General features: G+C 48.4%; 1 protein-coding gene across 1 annotated transcript in view; it reads right to left on the reverse strand.

Moving 5' to 3' along the window:
- ANO3 (anoctamin 3) overlaps window positions 1–27516 on the reverse strand; it is a 1465374-nt gene that overhangs the window by 58445 nt on the left and 1379413 nt on the right. The window contains exons 23-25 of the mRNA XM_086959492.1: window positions 26797–26944; window positions 18897–18977; window positions 18029–18134 (exon numbers count right to left, since the gene is read on the reverse strand). Coding sequence (XP_086815618.1) covers window positions 18029–18134; window positions 18897–18977; window positions 26797–26944 — 335 coding nt within the window. The remainder of the gene's footprint in view (window positions 1–18028; window positions 18135–18896; window positions 18978–26796; window positions 26945–27516) is intronic.

Consider the following 27516-nt stretch of genomic DNA (forward strand, 5'->3'; position numbering starts at 1 on the left):
GGACCACTGGCGCCTCTGCAAATCGGCCAATGCAGAATATACATTCACCTTCCGACGCACAGCAATCTCTCCCATTTGGACTGCTTCCTGGTCTCCCAAAGGAAGGTGCAATTAGTCCAAGAATCCTGCGTTTTAGAAGTTGGACTTTCTGACCACTCACCGGACCTCCTCTCACTGGAGATGGGGATGGCCAGACTGGGCCGCAAACCCTTGCGCGTGAATATACAGCGCCATCGTACTCCACAGGGCAAAGTTCAACTGGAGGAACACCTCCAGGGGTATCTCGTCACCAACCAGGGATCCGTTGACTTGGGCAGGGTCTCTGGGCCGCAGCAAAAGCTACCAATTCTGACCAGCTAATGCGGGATGCAGCAGAAGGAACTAGAAAAGCTAATCATGTCCTATACCCGCTTATTCACAGATAAACCAACCCTGCAGCAATATAAATTCCCAGAGCAGGCCCGCATGGCACTAAAGAACAACGGTAACAATATATGTGTAAGAAACAGTAGTTAGTATTAGATTCCTTACCTTAGAAAATCCCCAGGCTTCAGACTGGATCCGGACTTTTTTGTGTAACAGTACCCTTGCGCGTAGGTAGGCGTCGTCCGCGGCTCCGCGGCCATCGTCGGCGTCGTGGGCGCCGGGATGACGTCGCCTGAGTACTTAGATGCCGCCTCCGCGTGCTGACTTCAGTTCTTAGACATAGCTTTTCCGCGCCAGAAACGCAGAGCCATGTTAAAAACCAACACTGGTGCTATTGAAACTAGGGCCCTGAAAGGTGACCTTAACCCTAGATATCGGTTTGCAGAACGGGGAGGATGAGTGGTGCGGTAAAGAATCTAATACTAACTACTGTTTCTTACAGATATATAGTTACCGAAGGTAAGTAACTTGTTCATCTGAAAGAAACAGGTTAGTATTAGATTCCTTACCTTAGAATAGATACCCCAGCAATACCAACCCCGGTGGTGGGTCTGCGAACCAATAATCACACCAGAAAGTCCTGGAGGACAGAACGGCCAAAGAATCCATCCATCCGGACTTGGCTGTCCAGGCAGTAGTGTCTAGCAAACGTGTGCAGCGATGCCCACGTAGCTGCCTGACAGATGTCCTGCAAAGGGACACCCCGGCCCAGGGCAGTGGTAGCCGCCATGGCCCGAGTGGAATGGGCCTTCAGCCCAACAGGAGGCTCCTTCTTCACCAAGGAGTAACAAGCCTTGATACACAAGACGACCCACCTAGAGATGGTCCGCTTGTGCACCGCCCGTCCCTTTTTAGCGCCCACGTAACCAACAAAGATTTGGTCATCCACCCGAAACTGGCGAGTGCGATCCAGATAAAACGAGAGCGCACATTTTGGGTCCAGACAGTGGAGCCGCTATTCCTCCTTTGAGGGATGGGGAGGCGGAAAGAAGGTGGGCAAGGTGATAGACTGCCCGATGTGGAAGGCTGTGACAACCTTGGGCAGGAAAGAGGTCCTAGTCCGCAACACAACCTTGTCCGAATGAACAGAAAGGAAAGGAGGTTTGGATGAAAGAGCCTGGAGCTCACTCACTCTCCTGGCAGAGAAGATGGCAACCAGGAAAGCAGTCTTCAGAGTAAGAAGGCGGATAGGACAGTGGTGAAGTGGCTCAAAGGGAGCGCACATCAGATAGGTAAGAACCAGGTTCAAGTCCCACTGAGGCATCACAAATGGAACAGGTGGAAACGTGTGTGTGATGCCTTTCAGAAAACAAGTCACAATAGGGTACTTGAACAAAGTTGGTTGATCAGGCAGCCTTAGGAAGGCTGAAAGAGCAGAAAGGTAGCCCTTGATAGTGCCCAGAGCAGAGCCCTGCTGGGCAAGAGAAAGAAGGAAAAGAAGAACCTCAGAAAGAGGGGCAGAGAGAGGATCCACAGCCTTTGCTGTGCACCATGCCACAAATCTGTTCCACCTGCAGGCGTATACCGACTTTGTGGAGGGACGCCTGGCTGCCAGAATGACATTACAGACTTCAGGAGGCAAGTCAAATGGCCTCAACTGTCCCAGCTCAATCTCCAAGCATGGAGGTGGAGACTGGACAGGTCCGGGTGAAGGACCGTCCCCTGCTGCTGCGACAGAAGGTCCTCCTGAAGAGGCAGACGAACCGGGGGATCGACTGACATACTGAGTAGCTCGGGATACCAGTACCTTCGTGCCCAGTCCGGAGCCACAAGGATGACTTGGGCCCGTCGCGTTTGATCTTCTTCAGCACTCTGGGCAGAAGTGGTTAGGCGAAAAGGCGTACAACAGACCGCAACTCCACTCCGATCGAGTGCCGCCTTGGAAATTCCAACGCCCAGAACTAATGACATTGCGCGTTCTCTTCAGTGGCGAATCGATCTAACCAAGGCTCTCCCCACTGCAGAAAGAGGCCTTGCGCCACGCCCAAGTTCAGACGCCATTCGTGATCCATCATGAACCTTCAGCTGAACTCGTCCGCCCTGGCGTTCAGAGAGCCTGCCAGGTGTTAAACCACCAGGGTCACCCTCTGATGTTCCAGCCACTGCCAGAGGCGCAGAGCCTCCTGGCATAGGGTCCATGACCCCACCCCGCCCTGTTTGTTGCAGTACCACATGGCGGTGGTGTTGTCCGTGAACACCTGCACTACACTCCCCCGGACCGAGGGGAGGAATGCCTTCAGTGCAAGACGAATCGCCTGCAGCTCCAAAAGGTTGATATGGAGCCGGGACTCCGCCGGAGACCAGATGCCTCTTATCTCCGCCTCTCCCATGTGGCCTCCCCAGCCCTGGAGGGACGCGTCCGTCACAACTAGGTGCTCCGGTTGGGGAAGGGAGAGGGATCTGCCGCGGACCCAATCGCGGTCCGTGAGCCACCACTGCAGCTGTCTCACAGTGCCCTCCGAGATCAGGACATGGTCGAACAGGTTGCCCTGATGCTGGGCCCACTGAAACTTCAGGTCCCACTGCAGAGCCTGCATCCGCCATCAAGCGTGATGCACCAGAAGGATGCAGGAGGCCATCAGCCCCAGAAGCCGCAGCATCAACATGACCGAGACTCGGGATAAAGGCTGAAAGATCAGAATCAGAGACTGAATATCCTGAACACGCTGTTCGGGTGGATAAACCCGAAACTGCGCCGAGTCAAGAACCGCTCTGATGAAGAGGAGCTTTGGAGAGGGACACAGGTGTGACTTCGGCACATTGATGGGAGAACCCCAGCAGGTGCAGAAGGTCGGCCGTAGTCTGGAGGTGGCTGACGACTGTCTGGGGCGAGCCCGCCTTCAACAACCAGTTGTCGAGGTAGGGGAAGACCGAAACCCCTAACCTGCGCAGATGAGCTGTGACCACCGCCATCACCTTCGTGAACACCCGTGGGGCGCTGCTAAGGGGGTTGGGGAGCACGGTAAACTGAAAGTGCTTGTGTCCTACCGTGAACCGCAGATAGCGCCAGTGGGCCGGCAGGACGGGGATGTGGAAATAAGAGTCCTGCAAGTCCAATGCTACCATCCAGTCTCCTGTGTCCAGGGCAGCTAAGACCTGAGTCAGTGTCAGCATTTTGAACTTCTCCTTCCGGAGGAAGCCGTTGAGGTTCCGTAGATCCAAGATAGGGAGTAGGCCCCCTTTGCCCTTCTTGGGTACCAGAAAGTAGTGGGAGTAGAAACCACACCCTACTTCTGGCCCAGGAACGCGCTTGATGGCCCCCTTGGCCAAGAGGGCCGTAACTTCCTCCTGCAGAAGTCGCAAATGATTCCCCGAGACGCGGTGGTATTGCGGTGGCATGGCTGGAGGGGTCGTCTCGAAGTGGAGGGAGTAGCCCATTCAGACGATTTGCAGCACCCACCTGTCCGATGTGGCAGTACGCCAGTGGAAGTGTGATGGCGAACCCTGCCCCCCACTGGCGTCACATGGGCCTGAAAGCACAGACTAGGAAGGTTTTGAGGCGGATGCTGCAGGGGTAGGTGTGGACTGGCCTCGCCGTTGTCCCCCACCGCCGCCACGGCGGTTTCCACGGCCGCCACCGCGTTGGAAATTAGTCAGCGGTGCGTGGCTGGCAGCACGTGTGGGGGCAGCCCTTCCTTGGCCACGAAAGGAGCGAAAGGCACCCGTTTGCTGACGCGTGGCCGAGAGGGCCAAGGACTTGGCCGTAGCCCTGGAGTCCTTAAAGCGCTCAAGCGCATGGTCTGCCTTGTCGCCAAAAAGGCGACGTCCATCAAACGGCATGTCCATGAGAGTATTCTGGACATCGGCCAAAAAGTTGGCAGACCTCAACCAGGCATGGCGATGAATCGCCACCGCCGTTGCCATCGCTCTGCCCAGTGAGTCGGTGGTATCCAGCCCACACCGGATGGAATAGCGTGCTGCATCTCGACCCTCCGCCGGGCATTGTGGCAGCACGTCCACGACCGTGTCCCACAGACAGTGGGTGTAGTGGCCCAAGAGGCATGCGGTGTTGGAAGACTGCAGTCCCAAACTCAGGGAAGAGAATACCTTCTTGCCGTATTGCTCATACCTCTTGGACTCCCGATCAGGTGGAGCCGACGGGAATGCGGTCTGGGAGTTGGAGGCCTGGATGACCAGGCTCTCAGGGGTGGGATGGGTGGACAGGAAACAAGGGTCACCCGGGGCCAGCACTTATATTTCCTCAACAGACTTTGATCCACAAGAAAAACACAAAAGGGTAGGGTGAACAGGCGTCCCGGATTTGCCCTGACAGTCCTGGGTTTTCACCAGGTGTCACGGCAGATTTCGGCCATTTTGGCTCATGTCGCGGTTTTTAGAGGGGGTTGACTGAAACCAGTGAGAAGCAATTATTGGGTGTTCTAAAGTTGTGCTAGTTAACAGCTGTTAAAAGTAAGCAATGCAATTAAAGGGTATGATGCTGATTTTAGAAATTACAATGCATTTATTTTTTTAGTGCTTCTAATATGTTCCTATGTTGATAAGAGTTGTCATTCTGTTCAGAACCGTTGACGTACAATTGTAGTCCTTCTTCTATTTTTGCAAAATGTCCTGGTTTTTGGTTCTCAAGATCTGGTTACCCTGCAAAAAGGGAACGAAGGATAAATCAAAGGACAGAAAACCAATGACAGAGCACAGAGAAAAAAGAACCCGCAAGAGTGGGCTAAAGGGGAAGGGAGTGACTGGTGGTGGATTAAAGAAGGATGAGACGTAAACAAGACTATGCAGCCGTGGTATTCGGCGCACCAATCTTTGGCAGCACATACCTACGACTTCTGAGCAAAACTTTGGGCCCTGGAGCTTATTTTGTTTTACAAATTAAGTTTACCTGCTGCCAATAACAGGTTGCCCTGGATTTGAGAAAACGGTGTACACTCTCAGCATAATCCAGCTAACACCTAGGCAAAATATTGGGAGACAGAAAGGCATATATGTTCATGATATGTTTATAAAATAGACTTCTCTGGCCCATTAACAATTCAGGTGCATTTACAAATGCTTTTAATGATCAGAGCCACACCTGCACAGAAGCCTAATAAAGGCTTTTTAGTGGAGGATAACATTTCTGCAGCACAGTTTGACCCTAATGTATTTTTCAGCTATTGTGATTCATGTGCTGATGTTTTGGGGTGTTAGGAAACTCAGCCAGTAGCGGTCGCTCCCCTCGCTCCCTGGCTCCTGCAGATATCGTTGCGCTTCATTTACTACTTTGACTGGACTGGTATCGTAGCGCTTCATTTGTTGCATTGACTGGTGATATAACTTGTACAGCGCTCCGTCCTGACCATCTGTAATTGCCGCATTGCCTTATCAGAGCGTAACGCGATTGTGTTAGCATATTGCAGCGCTTGTGTTCTAGCGTAGCGCTTTAACAGGCTCTCACTGCGTTCCTCTGTTCTAACTGTGCCTGATCGTGCCTGCGCCTCTACCCACCCCAACCTCGTCCGGTTCCCTTTCGTGATTAACCACTGACAACCTGACCACCATCAAGGACGCCACCCGCAAACACCACCAATTGATCCGATCCACCAAGAAATCAGCATTCAAGGATCGACTCGACAATAACGCCCACAACAGCAAGGAACTATTCAACATCGTCAAAGAATTTACCAACCCCACCGCCGGCACCAACGACATCTCTCCCTCACAAAACCTCTGCGACTCTTTATCCTCTTTCTTCCACAACAAAATCGCCAACATACACAACAGCTTTGAAAACCAGCCCGAATAACAGTCCACTCCACCCACCTTTGAACCAAAACAGCACCCTCACAACCTTTGCGCCTGGAACCCAATCACTACTGAAGACACCATCCGCCTGATGAACTCCATCCACTCAGGATCGCCAACCGACCTATGCCCTCACCACATTTTCAACAAAGCAGACTCCATCATTGTACCCCATCTCCGCGATGTCATCAACTGCTCCTTCAACTCCGCCACCTGCCCAGATAGCTGGAAACATGCCGAACTCAGCGCCCTTCTAAAGAAACCCACAGCAGACCCCTCTGAACTCAAGAACTACCGCCCCATCTCACTCCTCCCATTCCCTGCTAAAGTCATTAGAAAGCTGTCAACAGCCAGCTCACCCCCTTCCTCGAAGCCAACAATTCCCTCGACCCCTCACAGTCCGGCTTCCGAGCCAAACACAGCACCGAAACTGCCCTCATCGCTGCTACAGACGACATCCGAACCATACTGCACAACGGAGAAACAGTTGCCCTTATCCTACTCGACCTCTCGGCCGCCTTCGACACAGTCTGTCACAGCACCCTCATCCAACGCCTCAACAACGTCTGAATACAAGGAAAAGCTCTGGACTGGATCATCTCGTTCCTCGCCGGAAGAACCCAGAGAGTCCGCCTCCCCCCATTCAAATCAGAGGCCACCGAAGTCATCTGCGGCGTACCACAAGGTTCATCACTCAGCCCCACCCTCTTCAACGTTTACATGAGTCCCCTTGCATCCATCGCGCGACAACACAACCTCAACATCATCTCCTACGCAGACGACACCCAAATGATCCTCTCCCTCACCAAAGACCCAAACACCGCTAAAACCAATCTAAACGAAGGAATGAAATAAGTAGACGAATGGATGAAGAACAGCCGTCTAAAACTAAACTCGGACAAAACGGAAGTTCTCATCTTAGGATCATTGCCCTCTGCCTGGGACGACTCATGGTGGCCACCGGCCCTGGGCACAGCACCCATACCTACAGATCATGCACGTAACCTGGGCTTCATCCTAGACTCCTCCCTCTCGATGACCAGACAAGTCAACGCCGTCTCATCTTCATGCTTCAACATCCTTCGCATGCTCAAAAAAATCTTCTGTTGGATCCCCACTGAAACAAGAAAGACAGTCACCCACTCTCTGGTCACTAGCCGACTGGATTATGAAAACACCCTCTACGCCGGAACCACAGCCAAACTACAGAAAAAACTCCAATGCATCCAAAACGCCTCAGCCAGACTCATATTAGACATCCCCCGTCAAGCTCACATTTCCGGTCACCTGAAAGACCTCCACTGGCTTCCCGTCAACAAGAGAATAACATTACGCCTCCTCACCCACACACACAAGGCCCTCTACGACCTAGGACCCGAATGCCTCAACACACGACTGTCCTTTTACACACCCACCCGCCAACTACGATCATCCAATCTAGCCCTCGCCGCAATTCCGCGCATCCATAGGTCCACCATGGGAGGAAGATCCTTCTCCTATTTAGCGGCCAAAACTTGGAATTCTCTCCCCACTCACCTCCGCCTTACACAGAACCACCTCTCCTTCAGAAAACAAGTAAAAACCTGGCTATTTGATAAGTAATGCACACTCCCTCCCTCAAGTGCCTTGAGACCCTCTGGGTGAGTAGTGCGCTATACAAATTTCTGAACTTGAACTTGAAACGTACTGTGTATAGTATGTTGTGCGCACCCTGTCTTGACGCCTCTAGGTATGGTTTATGCCTAGGAGGTGGTTTTACCTAGTATAGTTATACTAGCGAGTTCTGAGCTTCAGGTTCACTGCGTGATAAATGCCTAAGGTGGTTAGGATTGCGTAGCCTGTACCTACTTGTAACCAGTGGTTACAGGTAGTGTTCTGCAAGTATTATTTGGTGCTACAATTATCCTATGTTCTAAGTGCTATTCCTACAAAGTGCTAGTTCTACCGAGGGTTTATTCCTGACAGTGGTCCATGTGGCGCAGTGCGATGCTAGGTGCCCTTAATTGGTAATACGATTTTCATTGTGCCTCGCCGATTGCAAAGGGTGCTGTGTCTGCATGTTTAAGAATGGAGGACAGCTGGGTTTAGCTTGCTTTAATTGCAAGCCACTACTTTGTGGTAGGAATTGCTCATGAAGGACTAGGAACACGATGCGGTGCACCCACAAAGGGTCCAATTAGTTTGCCACAGGGGTCAGCAACGTTTTTCCAGATGGTAGCATGTCAGCCTATTATGGGCACTACATCAAAGACCTTCCAGACCGGTGTGATGGCATGTCAATCTAATCCTAGTCTCTGATGTCAATCTCGCAAGGTGCCTGCTTCTGTTTGGTCAATTACATTACCACAGTAGGAGATTTTAAGAGTGAGAGTGGGTTGCAATCATATTTAATCATCCACCAGCCGACAAGCTTCAATTCACGATAATAATGGTTATGCCTTTGTCCTTTGAATGTAAAATTCACTTTCTTACCTATACTTGTGGTGTGGTAGAATTACGTTTTAGGAGCTTTGTTAATATATAGAACGGTGCAAAAGGTGGATGCAATACATTTTTTCATTAGACCTTCTAGAAGTGCCCTAGGCACGCACGCGTGGGCTGTGACGGGTGTGAATTAGGAGGCTGTCAAGTAGCCAGAGGCACGCGGGCGCTGTTGCAGGTACGGATGGGAATTAGGAGTCTGTTGTCAAGTAGCATACCCATTTGAGGCAGGTTATGTCACACTATGGCTCTGCATAAGTGTGCACAAGATATGCCCTTTGCCTTTGTGCAATCCTGTTTTATTTGCCTACGATTCATCACCCCCACACCTCCAGTTTTGTGCTGTTATGCTCATGGTGTTAAGGGGGTGGCACACAGTTACTCAGCGCCCTTGTGCACGAAGGGGACGTCCTTGTTGCGGGTCACAGTATCTACGCTTGTGCACATTCCGGCATTAGGTGACTAGGTCTTACAATATCTCTACACGCTGTATTTTTTGTACAACAATTTCACTGGATACGCATCTAGGTAAATACACCTGGTGCTCTGATAGGCGCTCTTAATTGATAATATGATTTTCAATGTTCCTCACCTAATGCAGAGGGCGCTATGATGGGCGCTCTCATTGAAAGTCACAACCAATGTTCCTTATGGAATGGAACAGAGGCTATGCTACGGGGTCAGAATTGGAAGTCTGAAGCCAATGTGAAGTTCTTAAAAGCCCAGTCTCGGATCTGCCAGCAAGGGGTAGATAGGTAAAGATAGGCTTAAATGGTCAAAATTGAACGTCTGATTCCAATGTTCCGTAGGCGAATGTAACTGGTGTGATATGAGGCGTGCATAATTGTTAAGTAACATGCGACTTTTCATATGCAATGGGACTGAGGCTATGCTAAGCGGCCGGAAGTGAACGTGCGATTTCAATGTCAAGTTTGAAAACCCTGGCAGCACACAGCCCGGTCAGCTCGCGCTTATTTCTTTACCAAAACTTTGCCTCACTTTTGGTCACTTGCTTTCAATAGCGGTAACTGTAATGCCATTGCATCCTAGAGCTTTTACAATTTTTTAAAAGGTGATATAGGAGTTTGTGGGTAAGTATGCACCCATCGCAGGTACACGTATGCATCGAGAGCTGGTTATGTCATGGTATGGCTCTACACCTGTGAGCAACATATGTCTGGGGTTTGGCACACAGTACCTATGCATCCTTCAATCAATCAATCAATCAATCAATCAATCATCGCATTTATATAGCGCACTACTTACCCAGAGGGTCTCAAGGCGCTGGGGGAGGGGGCTCTGCTACTGCTCGAACATCCAGGTCTTGAGTTGCTTCCTGAAGGCGAGGTGGTCCTGGGTCAGGCGGAGGTGGGTGGGGAGGGAGTTCCATGTCTTGGCGGCGAGGTAGGAGAAGGACCGTCCCCCTGTGGTGGCTCTTCGGATGCGGGGGACGGCGGCAAGGGCGTGGCTGGTCGATCGAAGCTGGCGTTTGGGAGCGTAGAAGTTGAGGCGGCTGTTGAGGTATCCTGGGCCTTGACTGTGTAGGGCTTTGTGTGCGTGGGTGAGGAGACGGAAGGTGATTCTCTTGTTGACCGGGAGCCAGTGCAGGTCTCTCAGGTGTCCGGAGATGTGGCTGCGACGGGGGATGTCCAGTATGAGTCGTGCTGAGGCGTTCTGTATCCGCTGGAGTCTCTTCTGGAGTTTGGCAGTGGTTCCGGCGTAGAGGGTGTTGCCGTAGTCCAGACGGCTGGTGACAAGGGCCTGGGTGACCGTCTTCCTGGTCTCGGTGGGGATCCACCGGAAGATCTTACGTAGCATGCGCAGGATGTTGAAGCACGACGAGGAGACAGCGTTGACTTGTCTGGTCATGGAGAGGGAGGAGTCCAGGATGAAGCCCAGGTTGCGTGCGTGGTCTGTTGGTTTGGGTGCGCTGCCTAGGGCGGGGGGCCACCAGGAGTCGTCCCAAGCGGCGGGTGAGGATCCCAGGATGAGGACTTCCGTCTTATCTGAGTTCAGTTTCAGGCGGCTGTTCTTCATCCATTCGGCTACCTCTTTCATCCCTTCGTGAAGGTTGGCTCTGGCGGTGGCGGGGTCGTTGGTAAGGGAGAGGATCAGCTGGGTGTCGTTGGCGTAGGAGATGATGTTGAGGTTGTGCTGGCGTGCGATGTCTGCGAGGGGGCTCATGTAGATGTTGAAGAGGGTTGGACTGAGCGAGGAGCCTTGAGGGACGCCGCAGATGACTTCGGTGGCTTCAGATCTGAACGGAGGGAGGCGGACTCTCTGTGTCCTTCCGGCGAGGAAGGAGATGATCCACTCCAGTGCCTTCTCCTGGACTCCGAAGTTGCTGAGGCGTTGTACTAGGGTACGGTGGCAGACAGTGTCGAAGCCCGCGGAGAGGTCGAGGAGGATGAGGGCCGCTGTTTCTCCGTTGTCGAGCAGCGCTCGGATGTCATCGGTGACTGCGATCAGGGCGGTCTCGGTGCTGTGGTTGGCCCGGAAGCCAGACTGCGAGGGGTCGAGGGATCCGATCGTCTCGAGGAAGGCGGCCAGCTGCTTGTTGACGGTCTTCTCGATGACTTTTGCAGGAAACGGGAGCAGCGAGATGGGACGGTGGTTTTTGAGGTCGGTGGGGTCAGCCGATGGCTTCTTGAGTAGAGCGCTGAGTTCGGCATGCTTCCAGCTCTCCGGGAAGGTAGCGGTGTCGAAGGAGGTGTTGATGATGTCCCGCAGGTGGGGTGCGATGACAGCGTTGGCCTTGTTGAAGACGTGGTGAGGGCAGGGGTTGGTCGGAGATCCGGAGTGGATGGAGTTCATCGTGCGGACGGTGTCTTCGGTGCTGATCGGAGTCCAGGCGCGGAGGGTGGTGGTGGGGGGCGGTGGTTCGGTCGTGGTGTTCGTCGGTTGAGTGCTGAAGCTGTTGTGTATGTCCGCGATCTTGTTGTGGAAGTAGGAGACGAGGAAGTTGCAGAGGTCTTGCGAAGGGGTGATGTCGTTGTTTCCGGCGTTGGGGTTGGAGAGCTCTTTGACGATGTTGAAGAGTTCCTTGCTGTTGTGTGCGTTGTTGTCCAGTCATTCCTTGAATGCAGTTTTCTTGGTGGTGTGGATGAGTTGGTGGTGTTTTCGGGTGGCGAGCTTGAGGGCAGTCATGTTGTCCGGTGTTGGGTCTCTGCGCCAGGTTCTCTCGAGGGCTCGGCAGTTCTTCTTGGAGCTCTTGAGTTCGTCGGTGAACCATGGGGCTTTCTTGCTACCGGATCTGCTGGGCGGGGTCCTCAGGGGGGCGAGCTCGTCTGCGCTCATACAGTGATGATGGCGTATGTAGTGGATTGCCGCGGTACCTATGCACATGCTGTGCTCGTGCAATCCAGCTTTAAATGCCTGGGCCACGCTGGGGCGCATTCCGGCATTAGATACCTAGGTAGTATCATACAATACCTATGCACCCTGTGTTGAAAACTTTCGCATTAGATACGTGGGTGGTGGCACACAGTACCTATACAGCCATTTTTAGCTGCGCATTAATTGTCCACATTTTCACGCCGTACCTCTGCAACATGGCCTGAGGGTGGGAAAGGCGTAAGGGACCAAACGGTGGCAGTCTCACGAGGTAATTGACGGGCCTGGCAGGCAAACTGCATCTCTTAGCCAAAAGGATAGGGGCACTAATCATGTGTGCTTTATGTTCCTTTATTGTATGGTGGACCCATGAAGGTGACACCTGCTACGTGGCAAAGAGGCAAGCATCTCTATCTTTCAGTTCAAGAGCCATGGCTTTTCGCTATCCAAGACACCGGTTTGGATTCGACTGACTTGCGGGAGCCCACTGGTGTGGTTTCATATGCCTGACAAAGACGCTTTACCCTGTGACTCAGGGAGCAGTCTTTGCATCAGTACACTGTTACATAGTATTATGTACAGTAATGTAGGTTTTTCAGCTGGGCCAATACATGGGCAGATGTTCTAATTTTCAGGTTTGCGGTTTCACAAGGTAGGTTGCTTAATTTTTAGGAACCAGAAGAGCGTTTCAAGGATAGGGCAGCAAGTTTATAGGGCATGACCTTCTTGGTGGGCTGAGGGGGAGGACAGATAGTCGGGCAACTATGCTGTCCTGTGGCGGTAAGGTCATGATTGGTAAGCAAAGTCTTCGGTCCTTAGCGGTCAAACAAGTAACTCCAGGGGCAGTGACAGCCAGTAGGTAGGTTGTCGGGGTGCGGGGGCCGGGGGAGTCTTTCTTCCCAGTGGGCCTGGGGCCACCCCCGCACGCACATCAGGGCGCAAGTATGCAGAGTTTCTGAATCCCCCGTTATGGAGTTTAAAGCACTGGGCACAGGGGGGGCCCGGTGGAAAATATCTGTCCGATAAGCTGTACCCCCTGCGCAAGCCATGCAGAGCTTCTGCAGCCCCCGTTATGGAGTTTAAGGCACATGGCGTAGGGGGGGGGCCCGATGGAAAAAGATCTGTCCGATAAGCTGTACCCCCTGCGCAAGCCGACTCTGGCATAGTAATTTCTCGTAGTTTACGGGGATCCGGTGGCTGCCAGTCATTGACCTTGCCGTAGGCTCTAGAGGGGACACGCAGAAAGTGTATATATGCATTGTTAGATTTACAGTAGGAGTGTCATGTGTATTAGAGTTGAGGTTAGCCATGTGACATCATCGGCCAAACAATGTCTCTGGCCTTTCTGCGCAATTGTAAACAATGTTAATAAATAATGTTTTTTAATTTTGTAATAAATACGGCCGGGGGGGGGTTACTCCCCCCTACTCCAAAAATTCCCAAATCGGTGTGGTCTCAATACTTGACTTGAAAGAGGGAGGGAGACTTCATCCGGGCAAGGGATGGCCGTAGGTAAAACAAGTAAAAAGAGGGGACTTGGGGGAGTACCAGGCCATATGAAAAGGCGAAGCACTAGAATAGTGCGCGCTGCCCTTATGGCGGTTGAGCCCGTCCACGGGAGAAGGGAGGAGGGGGGAAGAACCCCCACTCCCCCATTTGCCTACAGTGGGCGGCTACGGCGGGGTGAACCGGAAGCACTTTAGTGCTTCCGGTTCACACGGGCGCACAACAGCAGGGACAGACCAGTTGAGACTGGCCAGTTGCCCCCCTGTTAAAAGGGGGTGTGTGGAGCGGAAAGTCCTCTTGTTCCTACGCTCCCCACGGATGCAGCACCCGGGCACCCAGCGGCCCGTAATTTCTTTTCCCCACCCACCGTCCCCTAAGGCAGGTAATTTAAACGGGTTGGTCAGGGAGGTATTTTGACGTTTCTCTAAAGAAGTTTTAATACAGATGTCTAGGGTGATAGCATTAGTGTAAGATTGATGATTAGGTACCTGCTAATGATGTCTGTTAGTAACCAGTTCACTATGTTCACTTACAGTTTATTGCAGGTATCTCAGGAGACAGAATAATATAAATGTGATAGGTTTACTTTCTTATTTTACTTCATTACAGGTATCACAGGAGTTATTCAATATCAATGCGATGTTTTGGTGAATTTATAATAAAAGTGTCAATACGTGTGAACTTGTCAAAAACGGAATTATTTAAGATGAAGTTATCCAATTGACGTATGTAATGTTGAATAAAAGTCAGTACATGTTATTTGAGATCAGTTAAAAAATGCCGTATTTGGTTTTGTGTCTCCGGTCAGGCGGTAAGGTCATGATTGGTAAGCATAGTCTTCGGTCCTTAGCAGTCAAACATGTAACTCTAGGGGCAGTGACAGCCGGTAGGTAGGCTGTCGGGGTGCGAGGGCCGGGGGAGTCTTTCTTCCCAGTGGGCCTGGGGCCACCCCCACACGCGCATGCGCATCAGGGCGCAAGTATGCAGAGTTTCTGCAGCCCCCATTATGGAGTTTAAAGCCCTGGGCACAGGAGGGGCATGGTGGAAAATATCTGTCCGATAAGCTGTACCCCCTGCGCAAGCCATGCAGAGTTTCCGCAGCTCCCGTTATGGAGTTTAAGGCACAGGGCGTAGGGAGGGCCCGGTAGAAAAAGATCTGTCCGATAAGCTGTACCCCCTGCGCAAGCCGACTCCGGCATAGTAATTTCTCGTAGTTTGCGGGGATCCGGAAGCTGCCAGTCATTGGCCTTGCCATAGGCTCTAAAGGGGACACTCAGAAAGTGTATATATGCATTGTTAGATTTACAGTAGGAGTGTCATGTGTATTAGAGTTGAGGGTAGCCATGTGACATCATCTGCCTAACAATGTATCTGGCCTTTCTGCGTAATTGTAAACAATGTTAATAAATAATGTTTTTTACTTTTGTAATAAATACGGCTGGGGGTGTTACTCCCCCCTACTCCAAAAATTCCCAAATCGGTGTGGTCTCAATACTTGACTTGAAAGAGGGAGGGAGACTTCATCCGGGCAAGGAATGGCCGTAGGTAAAACAAGTAAAAAGAGGGGACTTGGGGGAGTACCAGGCCATAAGAATTGCTACAGCGAAAATAGCTTTTGGAGATATTTCACTGTAAGGATATGTTCAACGTTAACTGTTACACGCCCTACATTTATGGGCAATAAGGCTTTTATGGGCAATGAGGCCTACTTAGGGGTGACAATAAAACGTAAAAGAAAGCTTTAGGCCTATCAAAAAGGCTGAATTTGACTTGTTGAATTTGCAGTTTAAAACTGCCACTGGGATGTTACCTGTGTGCAGCTACAAGGCCTCGCACGACAGCAGTCTCTCACGTGCAGCCTGCACATGTGCACCCAGCCCATTACCCCTTACCTCACTGCATTGCAGCTGCTTTACCATAAAAGGCAGATATTTGCCATAAACACACTCAGCTCAATTACCATGAAATTACTGTGAGTAAAAGTCGGATAGTGAGACTCGCCCACAGTAAAGAAACAAAACACTGGGTGAGCAAAAGCAAAATCATCCTGCTGAACTAAAAAGGCGATACCCATTTAGAACAATAATAATAATAACATGTAAGGACATTAACTCTGAAAAACTACCAGTCTGTGCATAAGCTGCAGACAGCACAGTTTGGGATCATGGAACAGTGATTGACACTCTTGGACGCACTCCTTCAAGCTGCTCTCTTTTGTAGCATATGAACTAAGCAGATAATAGAACAATATCAGACTATCCGATAAACAACCCATATGTCTGCCAGTGGAGACAACGGCGATTTGAATAGTAATCTTCATATAGTGGGGCTGAATCTCACCCTTGGTTGCTGGTGGGACCCACAGGCACTTTATACCTGCACTTATATTTCCTCAACAGACTTTGATCTACAAGAAAAACACAAAAGGGTAGGGTGACCAGGCGTCCCGGATTTGCCCTGACAGTCCTGGGTTTTCACCAGGTGTTTCGGCAGATTTCGGCCATTTTGGCTCATGTCGCGGTTTTTAGAGGGGGTTGACTGAAACCAGTGAGAAGCAATTATTGGGTGTTCTAAAGTTGTGCTAGTTAACAGCTGTTAAAAGTAAGCAATGCAATTAAAGGGTATGATGCTGATTTTAGAAATTACAATGCATTTATTTTTTTAGTGCTTCTAATATGTTCCTATGTTGATAAGAGTTGTCATTCTGTTCAGAACCGTTGACGTACAATTGTAGTCCTTCGTCTATTTTTGCAAAATGTCCTGGTTTTTGGTTCTCAAGATCTGGTCACCCTGCAAAAAGGGAATGAAGGATAAATCAAAGGACAGAAAACCAATGACAGAGCATGGAGGAAAAAGAACCCGCAAGAGTGAGCTAAAGGGGAAGGGAGTGACTGGTGGTGGATTAAAGAGGGATGAGGTGGAAACAAGACTACGCAGCCTTGGTATTCGGCGCCCCGATCTTTGGCAGCACATACCTTGGACTTCTGATCAAAACTTTGAGCCCCCCATTTTATTTTGTTTTACAAATTAAGTTTACCTGCTGTCAATAACTGGTTGCCCTGGAGTGGAGAAAACGGTTTACTCTCTCAGCATATTCCAGCTAACACCTGGGCAACATGTTGGGAGACAGAAAGGCATGTATGTTCATGATATGTTTATAAAATAGACTTCACTGGCCCATTAACAATCCAGGTGCATTTACAAATGCTTTTAATGATCGGAGCCACACCTGCACAGAAGCCTAATAAAGCAGGCCAGAGTTGCGCATCCCAAAATAGAGCAGGTGAATGTTAATCAGGGCCATTTCTAATGTGCTCATAGTCGTCGACTTGGGACAAATGTTTTCCATTCAACATCTCACCACCTATGGACACCCATGAGTTGGAGGAAAATTGCAGGCCCACTCAGACCCTAGATAGTCAGATATAGAACCAGTTTTATCATTGTACTTCACAAGATGCACATATTTAGGATGGAGGTTTCAATTGAACCAAAATGTGATTTTAGCTCTTTTTCGATGTTCCCCTCTAACACGTGTGCTATCATCATTTCCATGAGCAGATAAACATCCCTGAGTTGTTTCCTGAGTGACTTTGTTTCTGCACAAATACATTCAGCTGCAGAGATAACTATCACTGGTAAAAAAAAACATAAAGTTCCAGTCCCATCTGCACATTCTCCCACTAACAAGCTCAGGATGTATCTAAAAAGTACGTTATCAAGGTTATCCATGAACGTGCAAGTTAGTTTCTATGCATTGATGCACGCTGAGCATTTCTCCAAGTTAGACCATGAGCTGAAGACAACATAGCCCGGAAAAAGTGACCAGAGTTACCAGTGATTGCCTCTCCCTATTTTGAAACTTTGATGAGGTCTGCAGCTCATAAAGTAACTCAGGGAATTTTCTAAAAAAATTTGTATGTGCTTTACATAGTGCACGCGCTCTGCACCAATGAATCGAGACCCAACTTACTTCATCTTCACGGAATCACTTACCTGCTCTGCAAGAATTGGGACAATTTACGAACAGTGTAGAGCTCCCGATAATATTTTCTGTTGCTGCTCGTATGTTGCGCTCATACTTTTTTTGTATTTTTAAGTCACGCACTCCATGCCCCAGAAGTCACAGAGGATGTGGCGTAAGGGCAAGAGCTGCTGACTTTTAAGCTGGCTCAACATCTAGTGATTTAGGGCAAATGACAACAAGACTTTCACAAGTCTGTAATTATAACAAAAACTACAGGTTTTGCCAGTACAGAGCACAAAAGAAATAAAGGCTGATATATGTCAAAGTAATGCTGCACAGTCAGTTTCATCACCCTAAGAAACATGAAGGGTTGAACCGTCCTTGCTGAGATTTGAAGTGCGAGCATTCTGCGATTATATAGATGTTGAAGATTTTTAATGAACTGAGATATACGTTTCTGAAAATTCGACTGAGAAATGGGCGTGTAAAACAAAGATAAATGTACAAATTCATTCATATAGGCATTGGGCGTATTTATATTTTTACACGTAAAATGGCGGTGCTTACCTCAAACACGATAATGAAAGCCAATCGAGCAGCGAGGACGTGCCAGAACTGCAGGGTAAACTCATAGGGGCGGCTGCTCCAAGGGGGGGCCCTGTAGTCTCGATATCTGAATGTGTAAAAAATAAAAGTCACATGAGCGGATGAGCCCATTTCCACAAGTCCTACTCTTTATCACAGGCCTTATGCCACTAGTAGCTATGTGCATGCGTTCTAAATGCAGGGCGTTTCCGAATACATAGCATTGTTTATGAGTAAAGGAGTCCTAATATATACACTGGTTTGAAAACACAACTTTTCAATGTTCAATCGAAATGGATCCTGACCCCATGTCTTTGTGAACCCCATGATTTGAAAAGCCAGGGCTCAAACGCATCATATTCCAATTTATTCCTCAACAACGTGCATAGTATAGCAGAAAACACCCTTTAAAACGAGCCACTTTCACTCAAACCAAAGTGAAAATAGTCTGAACTGCAGCAAACAGTTCTAAGAATAGCATTCCAGTGGTGCATACTCGCAGCAGAGTGCAAACAAGCTATAAGATTTGATAAAGGTTCTCAGCGCAATGCAGCTCAATGCGGCAGAAACGACAGCGTGGACGCCGCAGCATAGGTGAGGCACAGGCGAGGCAAACTCCTAACACTGAATGTATATATATATGTGCATATCTGTATGTCGCTAAATATTGGTTGCTATGCAAAGATAACACTGTCAGGTCAAGGGCTTGGCAGATATTTCTCTATAAAAAAGTCTTTAATTATTATAGTTGTTGAATGTATCAGCTGTATTGAGACAAAGAGTATGTGCCCATTGGTCCCTTGGTCACCAAGCAACTGAACAAACAAACAAGTGCACAATGAACACCTACCTGCAGTACCCGGCGTATCCCATTCCGAGCTCACTCAAGTCAAACACAGATAAACTGCTGTTTACGTAACCCCGCAAGCACCTGAAAAAGAAAGTCACCAAGTGTGAAATGACATTGCAACGGCGATGTGTGCATCTATCAAACTCAGACACGGGGTGCTTCTGGGAGCAAAGGTATTTACAAACAGCCATAATGTGCACAACGGAACATATCACACCAGAGTCACTCTACACTCAAGGGGAAAAACCAGCACAGAGCATTTCCTGTACTTCTGCACAGCGGGGTCATGCTACAATGGCTACTACCAGAAGATTAATGAGTGGCGAGCCGAAATGACCTTGCTGGAAAATCTGCACAGCAAAGCGGGAGAACATGAAAAAAATGAACCGTTTTAGCTGCAGATAGTTTTCAGTAGGCAGCAATGCTGGCAACAAACATTCCAGAGCGCAATTGTCCTTCGAACATGGTCAGCAAAAAGTTCACGTGGACTCTGAAACATATATCTACTGCACACTGCAGTGACTAGTCCCTACCCCTAGAAGTGAAGCTCTTAGGTGCGTTTTTACCAACAAAAGTCAGTCATTGCACAGCAGCAAGTCTTCTTCCTGACATGGAGGGGGCGGGGACGCAAGGTATTCAACACTATAAAGGACATTCCTGTCTTTTCCCAGCACTGGTGCGCAATGTGCAGCTTGGCGTCAGTGCAGGCCGGGCTGCCTGCGTTGTAAGCAGGATTGTTTATGTGCGCGACGGGGCACCTTCCTGCACAAAAACAATCCCCTGAGGCGTTTTCCTCTTTCGCTGCGCTGCAGAATACAGCACACATAGAAAGAGGAATTAACGGCGAGAAATAAAGATATTTTGTTCTCGTTATGCCTCCCTTGGGAAGGCATAGCTTTCTGACGCATTCCCAGGTCTAACAGTGTTGGTAAATCTGTGAATGCTTCAGAATCCATTGTAGATGTGTGGGAACACCCAGGCTCCACCCATGGATCGCCTTCCCAAGGCAGAGCACGCAATGCAGCGATTTGTGCTGCATTACTCTGGTATTACCAACACCTATGGGCTATGTAATGTGGCCTTGTGTGGCTTGGTTAATCAAACTTAAGGGTTGCATCACTTTTTCTCCCTGCTGTGTGGCGCAAAAGCAGCTCAACCTTATAATAAATTGTTGTACGAGTGCCCCGGTAATCCCGCATTAGAGTCAAAACGGAACTCTCTGGAATACTCACACCGCTGAGTCTCTCGCTCTATGTCTCTCTCACTCTGCTGTCACTCTCACTCTGCTGTCACTCTCACTCTACTGTCACTCTCACTCTGCTGTCACTCCAACTCTCCTGTCACTCCCACTCTGCTACGTCTCCTACTCTGCTGTCACCCTCACTCTGCTGTCACTCTCACTCTGCTGTCACTCTCACTCTGCTGTCTCTCACTCTGCTGACACTCACGCTGCTGTCACTCACACATGTTACATACCAAACCGCTTGTGAGGTCACAGCTACTGACATACTTGGCAGAATCACGTGTACAATTAGGAGACACTGAGGAATAAGAGCTAAGGTCATTGAGGGATTACCTTTAAAAGGTACTTTAAAAGGTATCAGTGAGAGAGTAAGAAACTGAGGTTATTAAAGGAATGTCAGTAGGAGGCTTGTCTCACAAACAAGCATTTTACGGCATTTAAGAAATCATTTGTGTACAGCAGAACGATGTAAGCAACAAGAGTTTGAGTGATTTAAGGCACTAAAGTGCTGATGTAATACTACTCAAACATGGCGTATAACATCCAGTCCTGCCTGCACTTGACATTTGTCTTCTGATTCCCACACTTTGCACCCTGTTTGCCGATGCTGGCACCCTCATTAACTTGGCTCCATCTTGTAACTGCGCCCCCAACATCCTAGGCAGCCATGTCTTTTGAAACCTTTGTACAGTGCTGTGGGCCTACTACTGAGGCATCACTCATGGAAAGGAATGCTGGGTAACTAGTTTATTCAGTACTCACGGCTCACCTTTCAGGCATCGATCAGTCACCTGCCCAGTTATTTATTAATGTACTGAATATTTCGTAGATGATGTTCTCTGCTCGTTGTTTGGTTCACTGTGACTGGGAGACCGTTATGTAAACATGTGACACAGCATATGAGCATTCCATGTGTCTTAACCTTCAGCACATAACTAGAACGAGTTATGGCAATACAAAGTGCACTTATGAGTAAGTTGGAGCTGGTAGGAGTAGCATTTACATTTACTGGTGCATGATTTGTGAATGGGTTTCTCTCCTGTGTCAGCTGTCAGTGCTGGTCTGTCTGAGACCTCTCCTGATCTCTTACATGCTAGTCTGTTGCCTACGCATGACGTGCGTCATCAGTAGTTTACTCTTGGGGTGAAATTTCAACCCACCCCTTGCCATCCACAGAGTGAGTAGTGATGCTCTGACAGGTGAATGTTGTACCTTTCTGCTGGATCTACACTCTTTAAGGAAGGCCTGGTTTGCAGAATAAAGCATTGCGTCATTTTGCCGGAATTCTAAATTTTTCCATTTAAAGGGCCACGCAGGGTATATTTAGGTTGTATCAGTGAGCGGCTGATTAGTATGAAACGTTTGTTAATTGCAGGTGCATCAAACGAGTGTAATATCAAAACCTAGTACGCACACCAATTGCCACTGGAAGTCCTTATTTAAGGGACTAGTCAGCACTTTGAATTTGGAAATCGAATGCCTTTAATTGTTTTCGTGGCTAATGAGCTACTGACTGATATCTTATGTGTTACTGAACACAGTTTTGGGAAACAAGGGAACCCGAAGGTAATTCACTAGAGACCTTGGGCGTTAGATTATTACAAAAGACAGTTTTATATTTTATTATTACAAAAGAAAGTACATATTGGCTATTTAGCGTATGTTTATTTTTACCCTGATTCCTCATATACTAGGGTCCACTGTCTTTTGTAATAACTGAAGGCATTACAAGCAGATTGCATTATATTTTAAAATAATCTCCAGTGCAGTCCTTCAGACAATGTGCAGCGCTCCAGTGCTTAGAAGGGGTTTTCACTTTATAGCTCCTTAAAACAAATACCTTACTTCAGTGTGTTTCCGGAACATTTGTGAGTGTGTTTATCGGAGGTTTATCATGATTTAAGCGCTTCAATGTTTGACAACAGTGCAACTGAGAAGTAGGGATATAAAGTGATTTTCCGGAATAACACAGGTCAGATACGTAAAAGAACCTAGAGGTAGAACGTTCATTCCCCTGTTCCATTGAGCTGACAACACAAACAAGAGACAAAATACAATGCATTTATTTGTTCGTGGTGTAAATTTCTCCATGGAAGCTGTATAAAAGTGAACGCTGAGCCGGCGGGAGGGAGGGGGGTAAAGTGAAAGCACGCAATGGGGAAAACAGAGCCACGGAGAAGAGGTGCTGACAGGGAGAGCTTCGCTGTGAAATGGATCCAAAAAAATAAAAGAAGATCGAGAGTGGTGCACGCGCGCGCACCACTGCGAGCATCTGTCTTCAATTATCGCGGCCATGACAGCCGCGATAATTGAAAATATATGGCCTTTGGTGCGCGTAACAGACACCAACAGGCCATGGGTGGAGCTACGCGACCGCCCATGGCCTATTGCGTGTTCTGTTTTCAAAGTACACGCACGCAAAGGCCAATGAAAATGGACGTAGGAAATAACACTCATGAGCTGTGTAACCCTGTCACGTGCGCCCGGCCCCTCGGCGGACATCTTCAGAGTTTGCATGCAAGACCTAGCAGCCTGGATGTCCGCCAACTGCCTCAAGCTCAACGGAGGCAAGACCGAGGTGCTGGTGGTGGGGGGAGACCGATCGGCGTGGACGTCGGCGTGGTGGCCGCCGTGTTTAGGTCCAGGACCCACCCCTTGCCAGAAAGCAAAGAACTTGGGTATCTGGTTTGACTCTGACCTTACCTTTGGCCCCCAGATCAATCAGGTGGTTGGATCATGCTTCGGGACCCTCAAAAGTCTCAGGAAGGTATTAAAATTCTTACCTATCAGAGCCCGCCAAACCCTGGTACATGCACTAGTCACGTCAAAGATGGATTACGGCAATCTTCTCTACTTAGGAACTCTGGAGAAGAATCTGAGCCGTCTACAGGTTCTCCAGAATGCCGCTGCCAGACTAGTGCTTAGACTACCCAGAAGAGCAGGATCCATAGCGGCCCTCCGGTCTCTGCACTGGCTCCCGATCCGAAGCAGGGTGGTATTCAAAGCCCTGTGCACGTGCCACCGGATCATCAACGGGAGATCTCTGCTCCCTTTGAAAGGATTGCTGACACCCTATGAGCCGTCTCGATCCTTGAGATCTTCCGGCTCAGGACTCCTGGCAATTCCTAAGGTGTCCAGAGCCCGGATGGGTGGAAGATCTTTTAGGTTCCTCGCAGCATCAAGATGGAACAAACTACCTATGGCCCTGCGATTAGAACCTTCAGAACCAATCTTTAGAGCCAAGCTGAAGACTGCTTTATTTACACAGTAGATCTTTCCGCACTTGTAAGTTCCAGCAGGTATTAGCTCCTTAGCGCGGGGACACGCCGCTATGCGTTACCAAGCGCTCTATAAAACCCCCTAAATAGAAATAGAAATAGAAATTCCTAGGTCCATTTTCAAAACCCCAGGAAAAGGACTCTGGCTACGCCACACTGCTTCCGCAGTGTACGCTTAGCCCGAGACCTAAAAAATGTACTCACATTTTTCCAATGCAAATTTTGCTTAGAAATACACCTCACAGTGCAAACAGATTGTAACGATGGAAAACATGTAGTAATCACATTTGAAGACGATGACACTGATTGTCTTATACCACTCCAAGGCTTGAATAGTGTGCCAATAGTTCAAGATAATATTGCATCCAGTATCATCGATAATTGCTGGCACAGTATTGTAGCAATAAGGGCTCGATGTACTAAATACTGGTTACAATTTGTAACCCGCACATTTGAGACCATTCCAGAGTTTTACAAATTGACCTATGTAGTAATAGGTCAATTTGTAACATGTGGATTTTTCAGAAATGAGAGGCGGTGGTTCAGGTATGCTCATCCGTCGTTGTGGATGGCTTTGTAGGCATGTGTGAGGTGCTTTGAGGTGACCCTTTTGTTGACTGGGCGCCAGTGAAGTTCTCGCAGATGTTTGGTGATGTGGCTGCGGCAAGGGATGTTGAGAATCAGTCTGTCCGAGGCATTCTGAACATTCTGTAGTTTCCTGAGATGTTTCTGGGTGACGCTGGTGTAGAGTGCGTTGCCATAGTCGAGTTTGCTGCTGATTAGCTCGTGGGTGACCTTCTTTCTGGAGTTATTGGTGATCCATCTGAAGGTCTTTTGAAGCAGGATGAAAATGTGGAAAACAGGAGGAGGATACAGAGTTTATCTGGTGGTTTATAGTAAGCGAGGTGTACAGTATGATGCTAAGGTTTCGTGCATGGTCCACGAGTGTGGGTTCCTAGCGTGGCAAGCTATCAGGAGTCATACCAAGAGGAGGTGGAGGGCCCCAGGATGAGAACTTCAGTCTTGTCCGAGTTGAGCTTGAGGTAGCTGTCTCTCATCCAGGTGGCAATGGACTTCATCTCATTGCAGAAGTTGTTTATGACGATTGTGGGCTGGTTGGTGACACAGAGGATCAGCTGGGTGTCGTCAGCGTAGGAGACAATGTTGAGTCTATGGATCCTGACTATGGCTGCGAGCAGACCATGTAGACATTGAAGAGGGTAGGGCTGAGGGAGGAGCCCTGGGGGACAGCGCAGCCGATCTCGATCTCCATGGGTTCTGAGAGGAACAGTGGCAGTCTATCTCACTGTGTTCTACCAGTGAGGAAGGAGCGGAATCAGTCCAGGACTTTGTCTGGAATCATGGAGTCATGGAGTCTCGTGCTTAGGGTGCTATGCGAGACAGCGTCAAAGCAGCTGACACGTCCAGGAGAATGAGGGCTGTTTTTTTGCCCCGGTGGAGAAGGAAGCGGATGTCATTGGTGGTGTTGAGGAGAGAAGTAAGGTGGTTGGTTGGCTTCGGAATCTGGATTGGGAGATGTCCAGGACATGGTTGGCTTTGATGAACTCAGAGAGTTGGGCATCAATGGCCTTCTCAATGACCTTGGCTGGGAAAGCGAGCCGGGAGATGGATCTGTTCTTGAGGTCCGTTGAGTCAGAAGACGGGTTTCTTCAGCAGAGGGTTAATCTCTGCGTGTTTCCAGTTGTTGGTGAAGGTGGCGGTCTCAATGGAGCAGTTGATGGTACGGCGTAGCTCGGGGCAATGGAGGTGGTGGCTCTGTGGAAGATTTGTTGCGGGCAGGTGTCCAAGGTGGCTACGGATTGGATGCTCATTATGGTCTTAAGTGTTGTTTGTGGTGATCATGGTCCAGTTGAGCAGAAGTCGGTGGGCGGCATTGTTGGCAGGAGTGATAAGAGGGTCTTGGGTGTCAAAGCTGTCAAAGATCTGTTTCATCTTGTGGTGGAAGGAGATGCCGATTTTGTTGCAGAGGTCTTGGCAGGGAGGGACTTCTGTGGTCTCGCTATTGGGTTTGACAAACTCCTTGACAATAGAAAAGAGTTCTTTGATGTGTGCGTTGGCGTTGATTTGCCTTGGGGGCTGTTTTCTTTGTAGTATTGGTGGTATTGTATTATTGGTTAGTCTGTAAATGCGGCCGAAAGCACAACGACAGAAGGCAGACGAGCAGCAGAGCAAAAATGCTGCCCATTCGGCCATCAGGAATTGAGGCACAGGCAGGAGCCTGTGGGTGGAGGAGGGCCTTGAACCACCAACCAGCAAAGGTCAGCAGCTACCAGGTGGAGCTGCATGGACAGGAAGCAGTTCACTGACAAGGTCAGCGAGATCTGCACTGTATGTCATTCTTACAATCTGCAATGACACTGAGCTTTACAATTTATTAAAATCTTAAAAAAAATATGGGGCCTTATTTAGAGTTTGATTTAGATTCCCGTTTGCCTAATTTCAAGTACCATAGAAATAATGTACTTAATAAGGCGGACAAATATTCATCACATATGTGATGGAATAACCTGTCCACCAACTTTAAATCGGGCCTATAGTATGGGTTCTTGTATGTGTGCATCTTCATGGTAGAAGTGTTCCAGAACCCATTCACATATAAATGTATGCGTGCCAGCCTCTGACACAATTGATTGTTACCTGACATGTGCTTACTCATGGCAAGATGTGGATGGGTCACAGCCTGTTGTCTTTCCATCTCAAGTTGGTAAGTTGGTACATACCTGTACTTACCAGAGGGTTTCAGTTGTTTCTCCTCTGTACTTACAGGTTGACCACCATCCATTTCTCTGAATGAGTAAAAGGAGGCCATCAACTGAAACACACTTGAGGGGAACACCTGAGTGCACACCAAGTTGCCATACACTATGGATCCCACAAACACACATGAAAATCCAAGGAAAGAGCTGGCAACAGGAACATTGGCTAAACATGTATCCGTTTAAAACGGGTCTATTTTCTATTCTCGCAGATTATGAATACCATTCATATTTTGTGGACTTTTACTACCCATGTTTGGCCCAGCACATTATATGCAATATTGCCGATTAACGCTTTTACATGTGAATCTGTTGGCCTTTATCATCGAATATGGACTTCAATTGTTTCCTCAATATTCTCTATGTGGAGAATGATTTCAGGACATGGTGAGGAACTACGACATTGCAAAAACATGTATTAACATTCCACCTCAGATAGGGAATCCATATAATGTAACATGCTCCATTGTTATATTTTAAATGATTATTAGACAGTAAAAGTGGTGTAAATAATGTACATTTGCAAAAGAGCAAAGTCGGTGTAATAGTAAATTATGTTTCAAAGAAGTACTAAGCATGCAGAAGTAGAATATAAATATTACTTCTCTTGACGGTATCCTTGGTCTGTGCATGGTCCGTATTTGAAAGCATAGACAAAACGGGGGATATAATCTGATGTAATGGCAATAACAAATGCATTTGTGATGACTGCCAGCACTCCAATGCCCTCCAGGATTCCATACCAGATGCCTAATAGTGAAAAGAAAGAAACACAATAATAACATTCATGGCAGGCAGTCTCATATTCTGAAAATGTGCTTACTCTTTAGAGAAAGGAAAAAGTAGTCCGAGAATTGTTGCCATCTAAGGGCCCGATTCACAGAATGAACTTAAGACTCAATCCTAAACTTACTACTATTTTGGTATTCACAGAATGCACTTACTACTTTTGGTATTCACAGAAGTTAGGATTTTGTCTTAAGTCTGTCTTAAGACAAACTCAAGACAAAATCCTAACTTCTGTGAATACCAAAAGTAGTAAATTCATTCTGTGAATACCAAAATAGTAGTAAGTTTAGGATTGAGTCTTTAGTACATTCTATGAATCGAGCCCTAAGAAGTTAAATAACAGAAAAGATTTTCACCTGCCTGCACATTTTGAACTAAAGGCATTCATGAGGGTCAAAAGAAAGATAAAGGAGCGTGTTTGAATGGAAGACTAGGTGGCGAAATATGAAAATTAATTCACATCATCATAGGATATACGGAATAGAAACATCACGATTCACAAAGGGAAAGTTACATGAAAGTCTAACTTTACG

The sequence above is a fragment of the Lissotriton vulgaris genome, chromosome 2_2 (assembly GCF_964263255.1).
Source record: "Lissotriton vulgaris chromosome 2_2, aLisVul1.2, whole genome shotgun sequence".
Lineage (NCBI taxonomy): Eukaryota > Metazoa > Chordata > Amphibia > Caudata > Salamandridae > Lissotriton > Lissotriton vulgaris.